The sequence below is a fragment of the Cryptotermes secundus genome, unplaced genomic scaffold (assembly GCF_002891405.2).
Source record: "Cryptotermes secundus unplaced genomic scaffold, Csec_1.0 scaffold23, whole genome shotgun sequence".
Taxonomy (NCBI): domain Eukaryota; kingdom Metazoa; phylum Arthropoda; class Insecta; order Blattodea; family Kalotermitidae; genus Cryptotermes; species Cryptotermes secundus.
This window is the reverse complement of record NW_019732377.1, coordinates 437,608-456,266: the sequence shown is the minus strand read 5'-3', so window position 1 is coordinate 456,266 and position 18,659 is coordinate 437,608. Positions and strand designations below refer to the sequence as shown.

The 18,659-nt window shown below is 39.9% G+C and overlaps 1 protein-coding gene across 1 annotated transcript in view; it reads left to right on the top strand.

The window, feature by feature from the left end:
* The window catches only part of LOC111867557 (cubilin-like), a gene marked incomplete at its 3' end in the record, with an annotated part of 638,701 nt that overhangs the window by 244,169 nt on the left and 375,873 nt on the right, over positions 1-18,659 (top strand). Inside the window, exon 3 of the mRNA XM_023857538.1 lies at positions 16,824-17,004. Coding sequence (XP_023713306.1) covers positions 16,824-17,004 — 181 coding nt within the window. The remainder of the gene's footprint in view (positions 1-16,823; positions 17,005-18,659) is intronic.

Sequence of the window (18,659 nt, the reverse complement as noted above, 5' to 3'; positions counted from 1 at the left end):
AGGCTACAGTTGTGTTCACGGTTGAAGGGTCTCAGGTCAGAGTGACTTTAGAGTTGGTTGTATACGTTTGCGTTTGATAACATCCGTAAAGACGCAGCTACTTGAAGGAGTCATCAACTTTGATCCGTTAATAGTCTCACTTCACGAAGCCAAGTTTTAAGGCCCGTCGACTTGACATTTGAACTTTCGAAGCCTGTAATATATTGTTTTATGAAGGAATTAGATAATTTTACGTGGTTAAGGTACGAATTAGTTGATTTATATCCCTATATCTCTACCTCTTTATACGTATATAAATGTAATTGAAATGTAAATGTAAGATGTAGGAATTCTCCGTAAACTCGCGGGTCGTGGCTTGTCCGTACAAGCGAGCGCTAACAAAAGAGGCAATAATATCCGTAGATGGCGTTGTTAGCGTTGATTAAGATGTTACGATTAGTAAAGAGATTATACGTTATGTATTCCTTCATTGTCAAGTGTAGGATTGTACGCGTAACGAAAATGACGTTTTTCTATTTCGGATGATTGAATTTATTGGCACCCTGGTTACAACTTCTCTTAATCACACTCAAATACAGGCAATACAGCGCTATCGCTGATTTACGCAATTTCCAATTGAACGTTGCACACACACTAGGATTCTCCGTCTTCACTAGTCTTCTGGCAACGGATCTCAACCCAGAAACCATAACAGTCTCACTGAATCACACACTACCAATATCACTGTACTATAGCACTCCTAAAGCATTCAAATCACACGTAATTGTCAATGTCTCTTAGAAAAAAAATCTGTCTTGTCTCTAACTGTTGTTATAAAACTTCCTCACCGACCACACAGAAACCAGCTTTTATTGTTATAGAGGAGTGTTTACAGTGACGTTCCATAGCAGCGGTCGCAGCGCCGACTGCATAGAAAACACCGTACTTCTATTGTTATCCTGTGTGTATTCGGTCGCGAAGTGGTTGACGGTCAGTTACCTAGCAACGCTCCGGTCATTCACATTACACTATGTAGATACATATTGTGGCGTGTTTTGTGTGTCACGCTACAAATAAGCTCACGCCGTTCTCAAATTCCGTAGAACATTTATTGTCCTTCACGCTTACACAATCATTTACATCCGCAGTGTTACAATCACTGCTCACAATATTCCGGCCGACACTGGACTCTCTTCTCTTGCGGCTCGATCACGANTACTATAGCACTCCTAAAGCATTCAAATCACACGTAATTGTCAATGTCTCTTAGAAAAAAAATCTGTCTTGTCTCTAACTGTTGTTATAAAACTTCCTCACCGACCACACAGAAACCAGCTTTTATTGTTATAGAGGAGTGTTTACAGTGACGTTCCATAGCAGCGGTCGCAGCGCCGACTGCATAGAAAACACCGTACTTCTATTGTTATCCTGTGTGTATTCGGTCGCGAAGTGGTTGACGGTCAGTTACCTAGCAACGCTCCGGTCATTCACATTACACTATGTAGATACATATCATTACATTGAATTGCGTCACAGTGAACTTGCATAGACGCTTAACGCATGAATCTTATAGCTATAGGACGACGACCTCATCAACTTTTGGGCATTAGCTTTAGGTGCCCACATTTTCCCATTGGCATTTCTAGTAATATTTAAAATTTTATTGCCGTAATTACATTCGTTGTAGACGCAGTCTGAGGAAATAAACATTAATTCTTCCCTCAAAATTGGGGCAGTGTTTCTATCCGAAAAGCTGGTACCTCTATATGAGGCTAAATGGCTTCGTAATTCAGAAGAACAGTTAGAATTTTCACCAGTATGAAAATCTTAAGTATGAGGGAGCAAAACATTTCCTAGAAAATTACGAATGGATTGAATTTGTTTAATTATTGATACATTCAGTTTAGGATCTTATATCTCATCTTCTATCTAAAAATATAAAGATTAGACTAAGATACACAGAATTAGAATTTTACCATTTGTTTTATGCTGGTGTGAATTTTGTATGCCTGGTCTAGGAAATCGATATTAACGGCCATGGGGAATCGTTGCGCTAACCAAGCGACACCCTCTAATAACAGAATTTGGCACTAACACCGCTGACAAGCAGGGGTCGCTCGGTTTGTATAGTTCGCTTGCGGACTACAAGCCACGGAGTTTGTTTTATTTGTTATTTTGTGAATTTTGTTTAAGAAAGAATGTAGTAGACTCAGTGTGTTTGAAAACAATTTCTCAGGAGAATATTTTAATCCGATAGAGGGGAAATAAAGCGAGAATGGAGAGAATTACGTAATGGTGACCTTCAGAATTTGTACTCGTATACATTGAAGGTGAATGTAGCACATAAAGGATGGGAAGAGCATAAAACATTTCTGAATAGAGAGGTCACTTTTGAGAAGCAGAATGAGGTAACAAAACAAGGTTAAATGGATTTTAGAGAAACAGGGATGGAGAATATGGACTGAATGCATCCGACTCGAGATGCAGTCCAGTGGTTGGCTCTTGTGAATGCGGCAATGAAATTTTCATTCAATGAAAAGCGGAAAATTTCTGTCTAGTTGTGTAACTACTGGCCTTTCAAGTAGGTCTGATCTCCATGTAATTACTTAGAGAGATATAAGGACAAGACAAATAGAGGGTAAGGCAAATAAGTGAAGAAAATAGGCCCTGCAGACAATGGTCTTGTGTGCAGTGCAACGTTAATTGGAAGGGACTTGCTATGTCACACGTTGTGCTTGATGTGACAAAGTTGAATCGAGGATCAAGGGATAATCTAGTTCCAGGAATGACGATGCTTATGAGCAGGGCCCGGATGTTGATGACCTGAAAATATTTAAAAAATGACCTATAAAATGACCGAAAAATCCAGAAAAATTACCTAAAATATGACCCAAAAATGTAATATGCAGGGCCCGGATTTTGATGACCTGAAAATATTCAAAAAATGACCTATAAAATGACCGAAAAATTCCAGAAAAATGACCTAAAGGAGAAAAGAAAGAACACTTCGCTTCCATATTATTCCCATTTCAGGAAACATAAGAAGAAGAAATGCCTAAAATGGCCAAAAATGGCAAGAAATACCCTTAAAAGTCCAAACATTTACCAACCCCCAAAATGTAAAAATGACCTTAAACCTAAAAATGTCAAAAAATGACAAAATATTACCTATAAAATTTACATTTATGTAACCGGCAGCTCATATCGGAGATTTATATATTTAAGAGCATCGTATAGGATACGAGGAAAAAACGATGACATGTCATCAAAATCCGGGGCCTGCTTATGAGAATCCTGGCCCCTGTATGACCACTGTACCGTCAAATTCCGAATTTATTGTATTACTGTAACTAAGGGTCATATGTACATAGAGGATTAACTAGGGTAAAGCCAGTTGAAACTTCAGATTAACACCGTACCTTTTCCACATTTAACATATTGGGCTGTGGCCCACTCTCACGTATTACAACCGTTGAGGGACGCCTTCAAATTACGTTTCTGATGAATATGCAGGCTGTTAATTAGATAATTTTTAGATATAGGTACATTTGTATACAGTAAGATTCTAGTCAGAGTCAGAGATACTTTACGACTGGCGGTGAAATTATAATAAGTAGTTGTGTAAAATAATGAACAAAATCATTATTGTAAGATTTGAGGCTTTCACGGCGGTGACTATGAAGAAAGCAGTCTAGTGTCGTTAAGTAGCCTCCCCATAGAGGAACACTATGTAAGATTTGAGGATTTTCAGTCTGCTTTTACCTGTTCTCACGGTCTCTTTCCTTGCAGATTTCTTATATATTTTTTCCTCTACCCTGAAGATGGAGGCGATACGTTCCTCCGAAACGTCGGTTAACACCACATATACACGGTGCCAAATCCCAGAAGACTGCTTTCTTCAAAATCATTATTTATTACACTTTAATTCCGAAGAAAGTGATTAATAATTTCAAGTTCGAAATGTAAATATTTCTATGATGCTCGTTCCGAATGGCTTAATATAAAAATGAAAATTGTCTTTACTGGCTCTGCCGTCCTTTGTGAGTCTTGGTCTCCTCCATGGTTCCGCAAGAGCAAATTTTCCGGGGTGTGCTGATAGTCCCACTCTCAACCTCCAATCTGGAGGACAAATGAATATATTTCGTCTGGTCCTTGCTTTTTTACCTATCTGATATGAGTGCCCCTACCAGGAGCTTACCCTCCCATCAGCGTAGCCCTTCGGGTCATTGTGGCGCGAAAAGCTCCACAAAAAGGCGTTAGCATTTGAGAATGAAAGATTGGACTTACGTACGTTCAAATATGTGGTACAAAAACATATTCTCATAATTTAAATTTTTCTTTTACTTACTCCAGTACAGGCAGCGCCATAGTTCAGGCGGATAGTCGCTGGCTTCCCAACGCGGCGCCCCGGGTTTGAGCCTTGGTCTGGTCATGTTGGATTTCTGATGGACAAAGCAGCCCTGGGACAGGTTTTCTCCAAGTCCTTCGGTTTCCCCTACAAATTTACATTCCACCGATTGCTCTACAATCACCGTCACCTATCATCTGGGGCTGGTACAATAGGCCAGTAGTGGCCGCAGTACCAAGGGGACTCAATCTCACCCCACTAAGAATAATAAAAAATAAAAAAATACTCTAATATGCATAAATTCGTAGAATCCGAATTCTCATCTGCGAAAGGCTTTGTTCGACATGTGCAGTCATGGCTCGGGAATCCAAGGTCGGATGATTGTGAGAATTCAATAGCCTTTGGTCCTGACTGTGATGTACGAGCATCTCCAGCGGCTTCAGAAACACGTCACAGGAGTGTAAAATGGACAATTGCCTCAGCAATTCTGATACGGCTTTAAGTGGAATTCTAAGGTTTCGTTTCATGCGTTACCCCGAATGTCGTAGAACCAGATCCTTTGATGAGATGTTGTGTGGCTGTCCCCTAGTTTCTCTGTTTGACGTTTCGAGAGAGACAGTGTGTGTGTGATAAAATAGGATTGGGCAATAGTTGATATTATAGTTACGTGAAACGGTTTCAGTACGCGGTCCCACTACTGTACTGAATCAGTCGGGCTGAGCAGCCAATTAGACGAGCGATCCTTTGAAACAGGGCCGTGAATTTCTCAATACAAAACAAATAAGCTCATACAATTATGTAATTAATTTCAAGATGAACAACATATAAAATATACAGAGTACATAAATCTTGAGTAGATTATGACAATAGAAGGAAGTTATTAGGTTCTTAAAAATGTGTGAGCTTTATGCATGAGCTGTGGGCAAACACGCTGTGAGCTAAAAGATCAGGCCTCTTCAAGATAATAGTCTGTGACCTAAATTCTTACAGTTTTGTAAACGGAAGTAACGTCTCGGAAGAACCTCCTTCCTTCGCCTTAAGGATAGAAGTCGATGTCCTCAGGAAGTATGTAGAAAGTTCTTTCACAACGTTAGTACCTAACGTTGGATTGGATAATTGGAATTTATTGTTCAATCCTGATAAAATAACTCTTAATGATAATAAATTACAATAATTCGCAATAAATCATCAGCCGAAAACTTCTTCCTTCACTGTTCTAGGACACACTCAACTCTGATCTGATGTTTGACTCAATTATGATCCTTATTTCGATCTCTTTTCTGATCTGTTCTGATCCCAATTCTCATCTGATCTGACTGGCTCCATTCTGATTCCTGTTAAACAGCGCATCCGTATCATCGGAAACGCCTGTTGATCACCCGTACCCAGTATCCATGGACACGTCGCCCTGTAATGAGTTCGTTTCCAAGAATCCAGTGAAATGTCTTTGCCGACTCGGTCCCTAGCAATGGGTCTACATGTCACAATACTAAAGCAATAGTTTAATTAAGGTTTTATTAATTCATTTATTTAGGTGTTTACTTAACAGACTAAAGGCCAATAATAAAGTAAGCGTGAGGAAAGAGACAAAAAATATAAACACATAGACCAAAAACAAAGACAAGACAAGGCAAAGTATATCATTTAGAAAAAAAAAGAATTATGTTTGTACAAGACCAGGATGCGAAAATAAGAAACCTACACATAAATTAAACATGAATACAATTATTGTTTAAATAATTATTAAGTAAGAATTAAAAATTATAACACATGATCAGGATAAATAGTTTTAGTACAAGATACATCAGCATTGTTATAAACCACTTTAGCGGCTGAAGCTGATGTCACAGAAAAAAAGATTGTTGTTACCAGAGCAGCCATTGAACATAGAAATATCTCTGATATACCTAACAGGAACTCTAAAACTGAAAGTTTCCAAAACAGAAAGTTAGAATTTAGAGCTAAGTAGATCTAAATAATAATAATTTAATTCAAATCTTTATTATTTATGTGCCGAGTCAATAGTTACAAAACCAATAACAGAAACAGAACAGTGCAGATAGACGTAATTACATTATGGACAAACACAATATAAAGTCAAAGACAAATCACGGGCAAGCACTGGAGGAAAAACGCATTAATGCAGACAAGTAAACAAATAATAATAATAATAATAATAATAACAATGACAACAATATAATATTATTATTAAATACGTATCATGTGAACTCTTTCTGACATGTGACCATGGTCTTCCCCAGTAGCGGTAGCTCACGTCCGATTGATTTACGAAGCGTTGCATATACGAGTATGTCTGCAGTAGACAAAGTTAAAGGAATTGCTCCAGCCAGTATCACACCGAACTTGTTTTTCCCCTTCTGCTTATATATTCATGATATAGGTACTGTTTCAATGTACAAAACGTAAGGACATCGGAATAACCCAAGGTCTTTATCTTTACACAATTTTAGACGGATGATGTGCACAGAACTGCTTGATGTCCTGTCGCTCCATCAGTGTGTGTCCGCCTACTTCATCTCATAAATTTTCTGTACCAATTTCTATGAAATTCGATATTGGGGCTTTATAGATATACTGAAAATTTCGAACGACTACCATGTCAGTCATATCTGCCAAACACAAACCCTGCTTCACATGAAGCTCATATCAACTATATGATTTCTCTAAAAGCAGACTCATCTGTACTGAAGTGACACATGCCACTGAAATATTGATCTGATAATAATGTGTAACTGTTATGTGGAACTTGATGCATCGTGCTATATGCTAGCCTGAATGTAATGGAGTAAAAAGAAGTAAAATAATATTACCTTAGTATAGGGTTTTAGGGCCGGTCACGGTAGCCGAGCGGTCTAAGGCATGTACTGTCTTCGCTCGCTTGGAAGCCGAGATTGTGGGTTCGAATCCCACTCAGGGCATGGATGTTAGTTTGTGTGTGTGTGCGTTTTTCTGTTTGTGTGCAGGTAGAGGCCTTGCGACGAGCTGATTACCCGCCCAAGGAGTCCTACCAAATGTGTAAGATCTAGAAAAACCGAAGTGAACGGAGAAGTTCATGGAGGTAGGCCTAGGCCCACTGGGGCTGTAGTGCCATGAAAAAAAAAATGGGTTTGAGGTTCTCACGGCAGTGGTTCTCATATGCTTTAAATTCTGTGATATAACTCCTTGTAGTCCCTCTTCCAATTTCTCTTCCGTCTGTAAGACAACACTCTTTTTATTTTTTATGACACCAATCATACATTCAACTCACTAAATGTCAGTTAAAATGTTCTTAAAATGTCATTAAAATATTGTCACGTGTATGGGGATATGCGTGACGAAAATAACGGGTTCTATTTCGGATGATTGAATTTAGTAGCACTTCTGTTACATTCTCTCTCTTAATTACAATTAATACAGCGCTATCGCTGATTTACACAATTTACAGTTCAATCCACACTAATCTTCTCAGTCTGTTTCCACTTGTCTTTACTCTCCACTTCCTGGCAAGGGATTTTTAACACAGAGACTGTAAAGTTCTCACTAAATTACACAATCCCAGTATCGATGTGCTCGCCTCGGATGTTGTCTCCACCTTATCGTGGTGGTGGGGTTTAAGTGCTCCTGAGACCCTGAGAGCTGTGCTGGCGGTAGCGTAGATATTGGTAGGGTCACCCATGCCGGACAGGTCAAGGGTTAGGAGCCAGACGAAACGGGACACCCTGCTCCTCCAGCTTGAGGGTTGGGCGTGAAGCTTACATTAGATTACATTTACACAATACGTGAATGTCGTGCATCTGGTTAGGCAACGACTGTAGTTCGTGGCGTAAGAGATACCACTAAATAGGTAATAGCCACACCGAGGATTAGTGCTGTTTGTCTCTACATTCATTTAATTCATCAGTAATCTGTCAGACGACAGGTCCACAGTCTCTTCAAAACAGTTCCTCCACTTGTCTCCAGAGGAAACATCTCGCTTACATGGTATCTCTGTTTTTGGAAAGAGACTATCCAGGAAAAGTGATAATGTGGTAGTTTTTCCATTTGCTTTCCACATCGCAGTACTTTGTTCACGCCTGTTACTATACGAACTTGAACCATCTCGAGCATCATTTGCTCTGTGCTTCAAGTCGCTACTGATGAAGCTGCTGCCGGCATCAATTTTTTTTTCTACATTGGCTTCAATTGAAATTCGTGTTATTGTTACATTAAAATACGGATATCCATCTATCTATCTACGGCTCTACAACCTTGTGGACCTTGGTAGCTTTTCCAGTGTCTTAATCTGTTCACAGTCGGCAGTACCCCTTGGAAGGGAGATCAGCCCGTCGCAAGGCCGCTGCCTACACACAGAATAAACGCAGACATCCATGCCTCGAGTGGGATTTGAACTCACGATCCCAGTGTTCGAGTGGGCGAAGGCAGTTCATGCTTTGGAAAGCACGGCCATTGCGATCGGCTGGATATGGATGTACATACCGAAATCAAAACGCATGTGGGAATCATTACACCAAAAGTATATTAATACCGAACTTTTTGCCAGTTTCTTGATAGGGAGAAAAATAAGATTGAAATAATAATAAAATTATACAGATAAATATGATATGAAACGAGAGCAGTCATTTTTTAAAGAATTGATGTCCTACGTTTTTAAAGATTTGTTCTTATTCAATCTCTTAATAACTTCTAAAATGCTGCGGTATCTGTTAACTCCTGTCGATTCTAAAAGTTTTCTAAAATATGGAAGAAATCCTTTGAAATACTGCACATTTAACTCATTTCTCGTCCTTTTCTGCGCATTTGTTAACTACAATTAAGCGTGGAAACTACGCCAGTTGTGTCGGAATCTGCCTGAAGCTTTCTCTTTCGAAAAACAAGAGAAGCGCCACTCTAGACAGGATTCGAAATTGCAGTCTCGCTAACCAAGACTGATATCCGTGTCCGCAGGGTCAGTAATGTTTATGCTGTTCTGTTTTGTGCATGTTTTCCTCGCGGTTATACTGAAAAATAATAAGGTGTTCAAAATTTTCTCGTATCAAGTTACGTGTTTCATTCAATTTCGCCAACAAAACTGGAGTTAATACCCATATAACAATGAATTTATATGTTTTATACTTAGTACATGTAAATATTTATCAGATGTATTGTTATTTCACAAAGGGTAAACTCAGTGGGACAATGAGATGCGTTATCACCATTGATTTTTGTTTCCTGTCTGTAACACGCCGCAAGCATAGCTCTGAGCGAAAGCAAAAGCGCGGGAACTGAAGGACGTGAGTAAGGTCAGTTTGTTATGCCGTGATATGAACATCGCAACGAATAACGCAGACGTTTGTTTACACTGCTAGCAAACAAAGTACAAGTAAATGAAACAAAATACACCCATTTGTTACCAAACCATAATATGCATCAGAATTATAGCAGTTTCAGAGTCAATTAAAATATTAGCAAAGTTCACAAAGAAAGTATTGTATTGCATCATGCAGACCCACTTTTAAGTAATTTCTCTGTTAAAACACCCTTTGCTGGGTAACAGATTCCTAAAACGCACCAATGAACTAACTTGGAAGATATGTTCTCTAGGCGGTGCCTACGACAGCTGCGTGAAGCAACAAAAGAACTGTTGGAAACGGCGTTTTCTATGCGATCCGTGCCGAAGTGTTATAAACAGGACAAATCTGGAGTTTAGTACTCTACCTATACCAGAAGGACAAGCGGGCACTGCCTGGGAACCTTCAAAACCGGAGGTACACTTTCTTATCCCCTGATGTAGTGTCTCTCACTACGACTTCTTCTTCTTTCTTCTTCTCCTCCTCCTCCTCCTCCTCTCTCGTCAGTTCAGTTAGTTCGGAGACAGTCGTCAGCCAGAAAGGGCATGAATACGGAAGCTGAGGAAGTTATGGTTTTGAAAGCCGTTACCAGGCAACGACTGGTGAAGACGCAGTATACTGAAAAGACTTAGTGCACGCTGTAGTGAGTTATGGAATGCGTGAATTATCGATAACCCTATAGTTACTTTTAGTTACCATCTGTAAGATTTCATTAAATTCAATTACCAATAAATACTCTGTCTGTAGTCACTTATACACGTGAAATTTTTGCAAGCCTTAGGAATAAGCATACTTAGATATCAGAGTGGAACAGGGTATCTAGACTTATATCCCATTTACGCCAAACCCACCTTGTTTCAAATTCTACTTGTGACGCAGTTGTACTTACAGCTGGTCGAATTCATTCGCCCGTATCTAACGCTTTCCTTGTCGATCCTAAATTTATCAACTGAGTACGATGTTAACATTCACGGGGCGTCTAACGGCGTCTTGTTCCCGCGACATCTCTACCACCCTCTCGCTTCTCCGTCCCATCTTCGACGCCGGTGCCGCCACGATGGAGTTCCTCTCCATCAGACAGGCAGTCTCCCAAAGCATTCCGGGGATTTTAAAACGTTCGGCGGCGGCAGCTGTAGGGACGGCGTGTTAGAACCGTCGGCAGAGTAGATTTTTAAAGGGATCAGAGCATGAGAAAAATCGAGACTACGTGAACCCATCAAGTGATCAGTGCAATCCCCGCAACCGGTGTTACATATTAAAGACATTCCCTCGACTTTCTGCTTTCTTCTATTGACTGTGAGAGAGTGCTGGAATAAAAAGTACACTTACTATGTGGATAAACCGCGCCTGTGTTTACGGCACTTGCTATTAGGGCCAATAAGCAAATTACCCCAAGCTTTTGCAAAGAAATTCAATATCCACTTTAATGTATGCTTCCAGAAATCCTTGCTATAGGTGCTATTTAAAGATAATTTAGCGAAATTTTAAAACAACTCCGCTTTAAATTAAAAGTTGAAGAAGAAAGAGGAATAATTGAAATTAAACCTGAGGGAACAAGATTTCGAGATTGGAAAGCAATACTATTAATGCCGACATTTCTTTCAATCATAGACTGTACAGCGGCATCCCAGTCCTTTTGCGGTTCGGTTAGTCACTTTTTGGTATTCGCTTTGGCACTTCTGCAATAAAATTTGAGAGATGAACCTGTGGATACGAGATATAGGGCCTACCTCACAAATATCACGTTTAATCGCATGAGGATATTGAAACGTGTTAATAGAAATGCCGCTTATTAAATTGTTATAGAGAAATAACATTTTACTTTACGACAGTTTATAATAGCCAATTCATAGTTTCCTTTCTCCTGTCTATAAATCTGAACAAATTATTTAAAAGAATATTGGCGTTAGATTTTCATTTGTAGCATTTCTTAAGAAGTCGGAAGTGTTTAAAATAATTCTGTTTTCAACAAGAGCATTTGGCACTGACAGTGCAGCGGATGTCTGGTGGAGAACAGTCACGTTGTAGTTAGTGCAGTTAAATTTAGAAGAAAACTATTTTATTTTCTTGTGTACATCACATTTTCTTCATGAATATGCATCCATTCTGTGAACTGCTAGTACTACAGCGGCAATATATTCGTATATTCCTTTTTAATTCGCTTGATGGGGGGTGGAGTCCCACTGTGTCCATTCGGCACGGAGACCACTGATTATCCTATTGTAGCCTGCCCCTGGGTGATTATGATGATGGAGAATTTGGTGGAATGCAGATTGGCAGGGGAAATCGAAGTACTCGGAGAAAACCCGCCAAACGCCACTTTGTCCACCACAAATCCAACTAGACCAGACCTGTGGATCGAACCCTGGCCGCCGCGTTGGGAAGCCAGCGACTAACAGCTTGAGCTATGGCGCGGCCCTTCTCTAAAGGTTAATGGCAATGTTGTGATGCACTTTTGGACATTTTCTCTTTCTGACGTAGGCTTTTGCAGCGCGCCCAAAGTTAGCACACGGACTGGATAACAACAGTCGACACAAACATCGATAGGAGAAAGCAATGAAACGTCGTTTGTGTGAGATATACTGCAGAAAATCGATAGTCTCAAACTTATTATTAGTCACAGCGCATGTATCTTTATTGAGAAGTAGTTAATAGTTTTGTCATGTGCTGTTCATTGTCCTTCTCCCGCATTGCAAAATTCTCGGGACGATGTTGCTTAAAGTACACAGCATAAAATATGAACACCATTGGCGATTTTCAAGATTCTGTTCTTCAGCCGCCAGTATGTCTTTCAGTTTGCATGCATATGTTTTACATTTTATTAACGCATCGCCTCAGTGGTCTAGTGGTCAGAGTTCCTGGCTACAGATCCAGAGGTCCCGGGGTCGATTCCCAGCGCTATCAGATTTTATGAGAAGTATTGGGTCTGGGACCGGGTCCAGTCAGCCTCGAGAGGATTATTGAGGAGCTATTTGAATGGAAAAATAGCGGCTCCGGTCTAGAAAACCAAAATTAACGGCCGTGGGGTTTCGTTACACTGACCACGCGACACCCTCTATACGATAAAGGTGGAACTAACTTCGCCGACAAGCGGCGGTCGCTCGGTAGGTATAGTTCGCTTGCGGACTAAAGTCACGGAGTTTTGTTTATGTGTATTACTGGCGTTACATTTAGGCTTATATCATATCAGATGTGATGCTTGTAGTCGAACAAACATATCTCTTCATACATGGTTTTGCCATTGGATTAGCGCGAGGGTGTACATATTTCGGTATGATGGGAGCTAAATGCACGTGGTTGTTAGAAACTCAGAGCTTAATGCTTGTACTATATGAAAGGCCAAATGACGTATGATAATATTGCATTCCAACAGACTGGCAGAAGGTCCGGTTGGGACAACTTCCCCTAGTCTGTGAATGTGGACAAGAGACATAGTCGTCTCCAAATAAAATAATGTTTCAAAAGGCTTTAGCGAACACAGTTGTTAAAGAGAGAGATGGATGTTATATGTTGGTATGTAGCAACGAAATTTTTATATATTTATTCAACCGCCGACATATGTGATGATATACTAATATCATGTACCTCTCTGAAATAAAATGCAGAATTTTATGGCTTCCATTTCATGTTATGGATTAAATGCCCATGTACATACCCAGTGCATCTGTGACTAAAAGTCCGACCATGTCTCATAAATCATGACGAATCTCGTATAGGCTGGTAGATCGAGGCCAGTATTGTTCTCTTGATTTCAAACTGGACCAAAATTATCTGATCTTATAATGCCGGTGTATTTTCCCCTCACTTTTGTTCTATACTGCAGCCTATTATGGAAAATTCTATACAGGAAACAGCAGTGTTTGATGAATCGACAATAAACAATGCTTACGTCATTAGGCAATGTTTTACACAAAACAAACTAAAATATTTATGATGATGCTTGATATTCATAACATTTTTAATTTCGTTGTTTTGCTCTGAAGGACAAAGAGGAGGAAAATGACATCTGTAATAGGCTACGAAAGCTCGTCCAGCCCTCATTATCCGCATACATTTTATCAATGACCCCCATTTTCCTGACAGAAACCTTCTAACTTGGAACTATGGAAAATACAGAAATGGGGACGTTTAAAGTCAGGAAAATTACTCGTAGTTATATAATTTAATGACAAATATTTCTTTCTGAGATATTAAAATACATCATTAATTAATCTGTACGTAAATATTTCTTCGGAATTTACAAAATTGTGCCATCCCCGCAAAAAGGGCGCAGGAGATCTTCTCTGAACACTAATGGTAAGGTTTATCTTGGTGACGTGGCTTCTCTGAAGTCATACAGAATCAGGTTTTCCTGGTTCAGTTCTTATTTGGCGTGTTGTTAATTTTATTGCTGTTGTTTTTATGTTGTTGTAGTTGATTCTTATTCTGTCCTTGGTCGCGCCATAGCTTAAGCGGTTAGTCTCTGGCTTCCCACCGCGGCGGCGCGGGTTCGATCCCGGGTCTGATGAAGTGGGGTTTGTGCTGGACAAAGTGGCGCTGGGGCAGGTTTTCCCCGACTACTTCGGTTTCCCCTACCAATCTTCATTCCACCAGTTGCTCGACAATCACCCTCACCTATCATCTGGGGCTGGTACAATAGGCCGCTTACAAGGGACTTAGTCCCAGTCCACTAGCATTAAAAGAATATTCTGTCCTTCCTTCCTGCAGACTGTAAACATGGAGATTCTTCTTGGTATACCAGGGACTCTTCAAAGTGCATTATGTGCCCCTCCAGTAATACGTAGGCGCGCATCGACTGATAATGTTCTTTTTCGTGACGTTACTCTATTTAAAACAAAAATTGTTTCAGTAACATCTTATAATAGTAAGTTCTTATTTATTAAATTAGAAATGTTATTCTAGATAAGTGTACATACTTTTTTCTGACCTCATAAGACAGATTTGATTGCGCTAAGGGAATTATTATTATCCAAATGATAAACACTGCCTTGTTCTGTTTTTCTTGTGTGTATGCATTTGTTGTTTCTTTTTTCTTTTTGGTTTTTCTTGTGCTTACTTTGTAATGGGCCTTTGAATTGTTAGGTCAGCGTGTAAATACAAATACTTGAGTTATTATTATTATTATTACTGTTATTATTATTATGATGTATTGCCTTTACGCTTGTTTTGAATTCAATTACGTTTCATGATGTCAACAAACTGTAAGTCTATGGCCCTCCGTTTTAATTATTTCTTTCTTCATGTCCGTTAGAGCTGTTATTTCGCTTTGGAGCATTTTAAATCCCATGATTTGCGTATGAAGAAGCATATTCTAGATTCACTTCTCCATATTCAAGTTTGCCTGTGTTCTAAATTCTGCCCTTCTCTTTTGCAATCTGCTCGTCCTCGAATTTCTGGTCTATAAATGAGAGGCCCTTCTGTGCTGAGTGTTGCTCTCGAAGCAGAACTTGTCTTTCTGCTAGATACGTTGCTAATGTTGTTTGTAGGGACGTTGACGTATCTGGAATCACAACTGTTTCTCTCAATCGTATTTCAGAGTCTAGCAAAGGCACAACTTACCTTTCATGTCGTCCGTCAGGAATCACGGAGCATAGAGACGTGTAGAGTTTACACCCAGGCAAACAACTATAGCATCAAGCTCTCCAGATGAAGCAGTCTGCTACGTTTGTGTAGGAAGCCAAGGAAACAGTTGGCGGCTTTAATACAACTACTTGATATTTTTAATGCCTGTATTTAACGTATTTTGTGTGTATCAATCAGGAAATTGTAATCAAACACCTAGAAGTATGGAACCTCCTAGGGACCGCTGGAAGGTTAGACTATATTGAACCTTCGGGATCCATAAAATGCTGGGAAGTTCTGGAGTAGCTGTACAATTGGTGGCTTTTCAAGAAGGGCTCAGCTCCATGAGCGAGTGAATATTTAAGATATTTCATACATACAATAATGTGAAAGCTCAATCGTTGTACCTTAATCAATTGGTCCGAATTTCGATTCTAAATCTGTAGGAATATGTAGAGGTCACAACGACAATAAATTTAGTTATCCTAAATCTTTGTTTTCTTCTCTCTGAGCTGAGAGTCCGCCAAACTCATAATCCACATAAAGGATGCATACTGCTACTCGGACGTTACAAAATGGTGTGTACCCCACACCTTTGAGTAGCTGCAAATTTATTTTTATTAGAACGTTTTTCATTAGGATGAATCGAGGTTCTCACAGCAGTGACTACGAATACTTCTGTCTTTTGGGTTAAACGTCACGTAGTTCGGTGAAAATAAACCGACGTTTCAGAGGAACATAGAGTCTCAAAGCAGAGCTCTGATTGGTGCCTTAAGTAATAGGCGACATGTTGCTACGAAACGCGTATCAACTGAACCGGTCTACACAGCATTATATCCCAGAAAATATTACACGCCATTTTTAAATTTATTAACCTCTCTACCTGAGGGTTCTTCTTTCTAAGAGATTTTTATATTAAAATATGGTATGTATTTGGCTTTACTTTCTTCGTCATATATGGAGATAATTCTAACTTCGTTTGATTAATTTAAAAACTACACTGTAAGAAATAGTTCAAATGTCGACGTTTAAAATAGTGTATTCCTATTCACTATCATTTCGTCTAACACGAAGATCGGAAGAGCTCAAAAGTCCTTCACCTTGCAGTTTCGATGTTAATGATAATGATAATATGTAAGGTTTGAGGTTTTCACGGCGGTGACTATAAAGAATTACGTCTTTTGGGATGTGGCCCCGTGTAGATCTTTTGTGAACTAACGTCGACTGGTGGCTCAGTCTGCAGCCTCATGCTCACCCTGGTTCCTAGCTAGCGGATTTTTCTAACCTGAAAATGGAGGCCATGCAGTCCTCCGAAACGTCATTTCACACAATATCTACACTGCAGCACACCCCTGAAAACGGCATTCTTCATAATGATTATAGTTTTCCAATGTTATGTATTTCTCTTTTCCCTCTTGCGTGCTACATATATAGTCCAGTTTAAAATTCATTTGCTCATTGTACCAGTCTTAAGTTCAGAGTACAGATTAGGAATTTTCCTCTTATGCAGCAGATCCCCTTTTCCCTCAGCAGAATTGCATGTCCTGAAGCCGCGGACTTGTCTGTTTCACAGAGCGGCGAGTGTAACATTGGGATGTGACTTTCAGGTTGCGAGTGCTTGCTGTTCTCGGCCACGTACGGCAAGGATTACGGCTCTTTCAGCAGCCCGGACTATCCGCATCCATACCAAGACAACATCAACTGCCTCCTCTACACATTCATCGCGAGTCGTGACGAAATCATCGAGATAACGTTCAAGGACTTCGACGTGCAGAAATCGCATCTCGAGTAAGTACAGAAATACAAGGTGACTGGAGTTCTGTGTTACGCAAACCCATGTACTGATATAGTGCCTCAAAACAGACTTGTTCAGAAGGTATATATGCATTAGAGCACGCGCGGTATCGTTACGAGATTTCTCTGAAGATGTTATGTCCCCCTCATTCCATGTAGTAGTTTTGTCGTATCACGGGATACATTATCAACTTCGTACAGGATCATCGCATTGTGGAACTCTTTGCAGGCTTGTGACTAAGAAGTTTTATACTATAAAAAATATATCCCTGTAACAGGCCGTGAAGGCCCATACGATTTTGAGACGTCGAGACCCCCACATTTTCTAGACAACCGGCTCACAGATGGCGGTGAGGTTGTAAGCCTTACACGCCTGGCCCCCTTTACAACAAGGGAAGATCTTTGGTACTAATTCTCTTAGAGGCTGAGTCTACCCCAGAGCTATAGTACGGCTGGAAGAGTTAGGCTAATTGAAAATTTCGATGACCTCATCGGGAATCGAACCCTCGATCATCCAGATTGTAGCATAGTGCCTCAGCTAACTTACGCTACCGCGTACCTTTAATAATTTGAAGGATCCAGTGACATGTTTAATATGACGAGCCAAATTTTGGACCTTAATATTTCAGAACTTCAGCTTGAAAAGGATATTGATAAAAAATATTCGGCAGTTCGTTGAACAAAACGCTGGAAACTCAGCAGCTATGAGACACTGCACTCTCAAACGATAAGTGTAAAACAACTGTTCACGCGGTACCTTCCAAATGGCCATGTGCGAAATATGTAATTTTTCCAAAACAGGCCTCGTGCTGACACCCGCATTGTTATCAACATGGGGGTGCATTTTGAGCACTTGCAAGAAATGTACTCTTTCGGCTATAAATCATAAACTAAATGCCTCCGGACACATGTTAATATGAACATATTTTCTTGACATGGTATATAGAACTCGTGTCCAGAATTTGGCCGTACCTTTCAGCTACACGTTGCGTGCTATCGTTACTAAGGAAACTAAGTCAGTAGTTAATATAGCAAGAAGATTCGAGGAAATGAGTTTGTTTGTACGTAATATATAACGACAAAAATACTGAGGTGGCTCTAGCGATGACGCTTCTGGCCTCTATCAGAAATGTACGGCTCGAACCGCGATCGGCATACGGGCTAAATTTAGTGAGGTTTTTCGTGGATTTTGTACCAGCGGTACTACTATCAAATAGGCTACGATAGCTTCTTATCTAATCTCTTTTCAAATTCAACATATATGACTATCATCTCTTAACGTTCTTTGTTAATTACTTCCATTAATGATAGCGCTTATATAAAACTTCGGTCCTTCAATCCAATACCGGAAACTCTGAATTAAATTCTCGAAAAAAAAAAAATCATACCATAGCAGAAATTCATACCACAATTTCGATCCTTCCCTTATTTCTGTCGTGTAATGAATGAAGGGGAATTGAGAATTTGCATTCCTTTTTAATTGTAACTCGCACTGCAAGATATGGAAGTTTGTCACGTTTCTTTGGCAGGGCAGTGCCTGCTGCCCTCAGGAAGTGCCAGGGCTGTCACCTGCTTCTGCTGTAGAATAGTTCAGAATTATGAAGCAGAAGCTGATAGATCACGTTGCAGCAACGTTACACGTACAGGAA